The following is a 7,475-nucleotide window of genomic DNA, read 5'->3' as shown; positions in this document are numbered from 1 at the left end:
AAGAGCAAACTAAGCAAAAGAAAGAAATTTATACCCCCGGTCGTTTCATCGAACACGTTGTAGGCGTGACCGACGGAGTCGCCGTGAATGTGGATGTCGTGGACGACCGGAGGTGGAGGAGGAGCCCGGCCCCTTGTCGCGATCGCCTTCTTCCTCGGGGCCTTGCCCGTGCACCGGACGGGCCGGTGATGGGGGTATTCTTCCTTGCACCCGCGGCTTTGACTGGTGGAACCTGAGCGGGGCCGAAAATCGGTGGTGTCGCGCCGGATGCGCCGCCTTGGACAAGGTGGTTCCCATGCCACTTCCTCTTGATGGCGGCGACGGGAGGAGTCGGGGCGGCGCCGGTATGATCGGCCGCGGGTACTCCATCTGGTCGAATTCCGGTGCCACGAGGCCGGACGACGAGGTCGGGGACGAGATTGGAGGCGGCGGTGGCGCCGGAGGCAGGAAATGAAGCGGTCGGTAGTTGGTTCGCGCCAAAGGAAAGGGGAGCCGACTAAAACTAGGGAAATCCAAGGAAATGAGCCGGCGGATCCCATAAAAAAAATCCGGTACGGCCGAATTTGCGGGATCTATTCGGTCCGGCAAAACGCCCTCCATCTCGCAAATGAACGGTTATTTTGCCGGATGACCTGGTTTGCGGGATCTGCTAGAGATGCTCTTTAATCTTCAACGCTTGCTAGATTTAGTAAAGCGGAGGGTGCTGTGCGCAAAATCGCCACCAATCCAATCCTAAATCCTCCGATACGTAATCACTAACGCAGAGCTACTACGACGACGGCGACGGCAAGTGCGCAGTGACGCGACGAGCTACACGGAGACAGTACTACTCCAAGAAAAGCAAAGCAAAGCGAGACACACCCGGTCAGGTCTCCCACCGGGCTCTAGAAAACAAGTCAGGGAGAAAATTGATCTGGGGAAAGGGCGGAGTTTCCAGTCGCCGGGGGAGGTCGCTCCGTTTCGGCCGGAGCCTAGAGGGAACCCATTCGTTCATCCATTCATCCCGCGACCAGGTAATTAAACTGAGCTCATACCATCTCCTTGTTCCGAGCTGGGTTCTATGCGGACTTGTTGATTCTGCCCGGCCGCCCGACATGGATTCGGGCCTCTGGCAATTCCTGTGGGAGAGCATCTTCCAAGGGTTCTGTGCATTCCTGGGTTTTCATTTCCGGGTCAACCGGTGCCCCTTGGGGAGGGAGTTGATCGAGTCAATACGCACGCACAAGACTGACTTGGTTCTGATACTTCTTTCTTTGCAACCAAGTAGACTTTTTCATGTCGTTATTTCATTTGACATGCATGAGATTAGACCAATTTTACATGATATACTCTGCAATCCGATAGATGAGAAACAGAGGAAACATGTCGGCATGCAAAAGACAAAATCCTCTTGGGTGGCCACAAGACGATTCATGGATTTCACCGACTGCACTGCACACATAGTTCTTGATTCCTTAACTGGCAATTTAAAACGCTGCTAGGACAGGAGCTTGGGATAGCTGGCCGCAGTCTCGCTCTTCTTGTTTAATTATGATGTTTCCTAAGCCATGGCGTATTTTTCGGGGGAAACAGTCTCAAATTCGTTGCCTTTCCCTTTTGTTTGGCTATATATGCCTATATGGAAACCAAGTAAGGTTAGGTGGAACAGCTGCTGAATAATTGCAGGGATGAAAAGGTCAGGCTGTAGCAATGGATGACGAATGATGGAAACCATATAGAAACATCAAACATGTCATAGTTCTCGGGGCCAAAAGGGAAGGAAAAAATGTTATGCTCGTTGTAAGGGTTTCATTAATTTAAAGCCGGGCGATGGCCTCCTTTCCCAAAAAAAAAAGCTGTTGTGTTCGTACTATACCTTCAGTCAACCTTTACTGCACAGCAGCACCAGGGTGCTCATGACAAACACATCAGAACTAGGCTGATTTGTTCTGAAAATTGACAAATGCAAAACTTGAGTTGATTCTCACAGCTTATTTTCTCTGTGATGTGGAGGCTATAGTTTGTGTTGTGCCTTCCTGTTAAGCTGAATGCCACCCAGCAAGTTTGCATCGCCTTAATTAAACTCATGTACTTCTCTGGCTTTGCCTTCACCTTCTCTAAGTTTTCCCCTCTTTTTGTTTGAAATTTCTTCAGGAGAACATCTTGTCAGAAAGGCTAATCCTGCTGAATACAGTAACACGAGAGGACTTGGGCAGATTCAGCGATTTCTCCGCTACCATGGAAGCTCCTGATAGCACTCATCACAGGGACGCAAGCATGCAGGATGGTGGAGAGCCGGCAACACTTCTTCCAGAAAATCTAGGTCCACCATCCCTGGAGATTCAAGAAAAGTCACCTCATAACTTGACAGAGCAGCAGGATAATTTGAAGACCCATGTAGGTAATAGTGAACCTGCATCACCAGAAATGTTCTCACGCTCGGATCCTGCTCAAGTATCCAACACTTCCTTGAACGACAAGACCGATGGCGAAACTTCCAGAAATAACACTGAAAAAGTGAACAATATATCTGATAATGGTTCAGGCAGTGACAGTACCGTGGTAACAAGTGCAAGGAAATCTAACGGGGACAATACAGATCATCGGGTGAACATTGCCACCACACCAAATAAGAGAGCAGAAACTGAAACCAGGCCATACAAAGGCCTTGTTGACACTGCTGCACCATTTGAGTCTGTCAAAGAGGTTGTCAGCAAGTTTGGAGGAATTGTTGACTGGAAAGCATACAGAACCCATACATTGGAGGTAATGCTGCTTTCTTTATCAATGTGCACGAATGTTCCCAGCAAAGAAGAAAAAGGAAATAAAAATGCACAATTTTTTTTTGATTTATGTGCATCTCCATCCCATAACAGGAATGCATGCACTTCCTCTTTTAGGAGCACATTTAAACTTGAAGTGTGATGTAGATTACTGCAGAATATAATTATATGCAGAGACGCGGGGCTATGCAACTTGAACTTTTGTGATGTAGAACTTGATTTCAGCAGTTTCTGAAACTTTTGTGATGTAGAACTTGATTTATATTATATGCAGAGACGCGGGGCTACGCAACTTGAACTTGAGAAGGTTAAACAAGACATTCCACAAGTCAAAGAAGGTTCAGAAACTGCTGAAATGGCAAGATCGCTAGTGGTCGAGGAGCTAGAGACAACCAAAAGGCTTGTAGAGGAGCTGAAGCACAAGCTGGAGAGAGCAGAGGTTGAACTGGAGCAATCAAAGCAGGATTCTGAACTTGCACAACTCAGATCACAGGAAATGGAGCTGGGGATCGAGAATGGAGCCAGTGTAGTAGCTCAAACAGAGTTGGCAGTAGCCAAAGAAAGGCATCAAAAGGCTATTGAGGAACTGAAGATGGTCAAAGAGGGATTAGGATCAACACAAGAACAGTACACCACCTTAGTAAGTGAAAGGGATGCAGCAATCAAAAGAGCAGAGGAAGCTGCTTCTGCTGCGAAGGAGAGCGAGAAGCGAGTCGAGGAGCTTACTCTGGAACTATTCGCATCCAGAGAATCTCTCGAGTTGGCGCACGCCGCGCACCACGACGCAGAAGAGCACAGGCTTGGAGCAGCTTTGGCAAGAGAGCAGGATTGCCTGGCCTGGGAGAGAGAGTTGCAGCAGGCGAAAGAGGACTTGCGGCAACTCGATGAGCAAATCCTATCCAAAATCTCTGTCCAGTCCAAACTTGATGGAAACAAGGGCATTTTGCTTAGGCTCAGTGCTGATCTGGCTGCCTATATGGCAAGCAAATCTAACGAAGAAGCCGGAGCAGTTGAGGAGCATGGTTCTGAGGAAGATAGAGAAATGATTAGGTCAATCAAGCAAGCTCTAGCATCAGCCAGAATGGAGCTTGAGGGTGTTAGAGGAAACATAGCAAAAACAACCGATGAAGCCAACTTAATACGAGCTGTTGCAGAATCGCTAAAGACAGAGCTGGATAAGGAGAAAGCTTCACTTGTTACATTGCAACAGAGGGAGAGCATGGCGTCCATCACACATTCTTCTCTAGAAGCCGAGCTCAGTAGAACAAAACAAGAGATAGAAATGGCGTACACCAAGGAAGCAGAAAGCAGGGCAAAAATGGCAGATATTCCAAAGATGCTGCAGCGAGCAGCCCAGGAGGCAGATGATGCCAAGGTGGCAGCACATTCGGCACGAGAAGAACTGAGGAAATCCAAGGAAGAAGCCGAGCAAGCCAAGGCCGCTGCCACGACTGTGGAGGTCAGGCTACGTGCAGCTTTGAAAGAAATAGAGGCGTCTAAGGCATCCGAGAGGTTGGCACTAGTGGCAGCTCAAGCATTGCAAGAGAGTGAGGAGGCTACAAGTGCTGAAGATTCTCCGAGAGTGACACTTCCGGTAGGCGAATACTACCTTCTTAGCAAGAGGGTTCATGAAGCCGAAGAGCTCGCCAGCGAGAGGGTGGCGGCATCGTTGGCGCAAATAGAGCTGGCGAAAGAATCTGAGTCAAGGAGCCTGGAGAGACTTCTTGAAGTAACCAGGAGTATGGATCAAAAGAAGGATGCTCTCAAAATCGCATCGCAGAGGGCTGCCATGGCAGAGGAGGGGAAACTTGGCGCCGAGGCGCAGCTGAGGAAATGGAGATCTGAGCATAAGCAGCTTCGAAAAGCTCATGAAGCTGCAAAATACGCAACTAGTCCTTTGAGTACTCCATTTGCTGGATACAAGGAGGCCTCTTACCAGGAAAATAAGGAGGTCCTTACAGAACCAATATCATACATGTCAGATAATAGCATGGGTGGATTTGTTTCGGACAAGAAGCTACGGAAAAAGAAGACGTTCTTCCCCCAGATGTCCACCCTTTTCTCTAGAAAGGTGCAGACACAAACATAAAAATGACCATGTGTACACACACACGTATCTTGTTTTCCATTGTACAGCGTAAAATTGTAAATGGTGTATTAACTAAATAAGGTTGTTTTGCGAAGCCTTGCGATTTGTTGTAGACACCTACAGCTGAGGGCATACCATGTGTCTGTGAATGATGTTTGAAAACTGTTGATGCTTAAATCCATATATATGAAATATGAAATGCTTGGGATCTTCCGATGCCATTGGTATTATAATTGACCTTTCTGTATAACCCAACAATGGAGAGTGGAAGAGCCAAGATTCAGCAAATTAAGGCAAAATAAGGGGCAGGTAACTGCAGAATGATTGGGATATCCATCACCCAGGGTTGACGCTATGAGAAAATTTTCCAAAATTGCGAACACATGCAAATAGAAGAATAATGACACGGCAATAGCAGAAAAATACTGATGTAAAGTATAAATAAACACTATTGGATAAACAACAAAAGATCATCCTTACACTGTATGTTGTAGCTGTAGGTCTGCAACACTTCCGATAAATATGTCCAAAATAATGTGCTACCCAGCCAAAATAATATCCCCTTTCCCTCCCTCTCTATACAGAGATAACCAACATAAGCGTTGATGGGTTTACTTGTGAAAGCTTAAGTTCAGAAGATAGCGATTTTCTCACTGCAGAATTCTCCTTTGGGGAAATCAAGTCTGCAGTGTTTTATATGGGATACAAGGCAGCTGGCCCTGATGGGTTCCCTGCTAGGAGTTTTGGGAAGGGTTAAACATGATCTCAAAGATCTATTTGGTAAGTTTCACAGGGGGAGTTTGGATGTTGAGACGCTGAATCATGAGATTGTTTCTCTAATTTCAGAAGTGTCAGACAGTGATACAGAAATCCAGAACTATTTGTGCGAAATGTAAGTTATAAGATACTTGTTAAGATTTTGGCAAACACACTGGGTGTAATAACTGCCAAAGTGGTATCTCACACCCAAACTGGTTTTATTAAAGGGTGGTACATTGTGGAAGGAGTGGTGCAACTCCATGGAATTCATTCTGAAAAGCAATCAGGTCTTTTGCTAAAACAATGACTTTAAAAGACATATGACAAGGTCAAATGGTCTGTTATGTGTCAAATTATGCAAAAGAAAGGCTTTGGGGATAAATGGGGTGATTGGATCATGAATATAGCCAGGGGAAGGGTGGCTATCAAGGTCAATGACCGGGTGGGACCTTAGATCCCTACTTTTAATATATTAAGAAAGGGAGATCCCTTGTCACCTCTTCTTTTTGATCTTATTAGTAATGGACTAGCCATTCTTGTCAAGAAAGCACAAGGAAATGGTTTGATCAAAAGGCATTATACTAAATTTGCTGTGAAATCCTTTAGGAGAAGAGAACTCAAGCCAACTTAACTCTCAAACTGAATTGTAATCCACTCGACCGGTCCATCTATCCAATCAAATCCAAGAGCAAAGTACTAGACAAGGTGGAGTGCTTCTACTTGATGAGGTCTTGATCATCCTCACAAGGTGGAGGTCTTGGCCTTGATCATCTCCCACGGGGAGGCCTCGAAGAGGGAAGGCACTTGGCTCTCGATGTCTAAATCATATTTTCGAAGACCATAAGGGTTGAGTTTGGACTTATATTTGCGCCATGTGATGCACTGTTGAACGCGCAACTCCACATCTTGGGCCAATGAAGAAGCTGGAGAGCATCAAGTAAGCATTCTCTACTCCAAAATGTCCCATCAAGACACACCATGATGTCTTGCAAAAATAGCAAATGCACAACCGACTTGGGAATGCATAGTTTGTTAGCTCTAAAGAGAAAACCTCCATGCAAATAATAGTTCTCCCAACCTTTACCCTCTTTGGAATATGAAAAGGGAATACCAAAAGTAGGGTTCAATCATACAAGTCCTCACGCTTTTAAGGTCCAACACTATAACCTCAAGTAGATTCAAAAAGGGTCATTTTGTGGGAACGAGCACCCTCCAACATTTCATTGCTCTCTTTTATGTTCACCACATAGGAAAATGATTCAATAAATTCAGCTCACTTTACCTATGATTTAGTTTAGCTTGGCCCTCCAGATAATCCAAGGATTTCATGATCCGAGTGAATAAGAAACTCCTTAGGCCAAAGTTAGCATTGCCAAACCTCAATCACATGAACTAACACATAGATCATTGTCATAGATGAGGTAGTTAAGTAACGCCTATTCAGAGATGGAACTTTAAAATAAGGGCCACAAGGCGATACCTATCTGGATGGGCGAAACACACCAATGGACTATACAAAAAAGGAAAGCAACGCCTCGCCACCATTATTGATGACCTCGATAAAATCATAGAGACTCGCATCTTGTCACAACAAGAGATTGAATTGAAAAATCAATCCAATGAGAAGATTGCACGTCTTTTGCGAGAAGAGGAAATCAAATACTACCAAAGATCCAAAGCCGACTTCATCTTGAAGGGAGACAATAATACACGATACTTCCAACTTGTTGCCAATGGTCGGCATAGAGAGAAGTGTATATTTAGTCTCCAACAAGATGAGGGACGGATCGAAGGTCACGCGGAGCTCAAAAGTTATATCTCCAAATACTACAAATCTCTGTTTGGGTCACTTGATGAAGGGAACT

At 45.6% G+C, this 7,475-nt stretch overlaps 1 protein-coding gene across 1 annotated transcript; it reads left to right on the top strand.

The window, feature by feature from the left end:
* Window positions 1–743: 743 nt before the first annotated feature.
* Window positions 744–5,078, top strand: LOC109778335 (protein WEAK CHLOROPLAST MOVEMENT UNDER BLUE LIGHT 1). Its single transcript, XM_020336887.4, has 3 exons — window positions 744–1,013; window positions 2,134–2,745; window positions 3,037–5,078. The coding sequence occupies exons 2-3, from the start codon at window positions 2,218–2,220 to the stop codon at window positions 4,849–4,851; spliced, it is 2,343 nt and encodes a 780-aa protein (XP_020192476.1). The 5' UTR covers window positions 744–1,013; window positions 2,134–2,217; the 3' UTR covers window positions 4,852–5,078.
* The last annotated feature ends 2,397 nt before the right edge of the window (window positions 5,079–7,475 follow it).

Source organism: Aegilops tauschii, chromosome 1 (assembly GCF_002575655.3).
Source record: "Aegilops tauschii subsp. strangulata cultivar AL8/78 chromosome 1, Aet v6.0, whole genome shotgun sequence".
NCBI classification, from domain to species: Eukaryota; Viridiplantae; Streptophyta; class Magnoliopsida; order Poales; family Poaceae; genus Aegilops; species Aegilops tauschii.
Note: the sequence above shows the minus strand (reverse complement) of the source record. Positions and strands in the feature narration are given on the sequence as shown.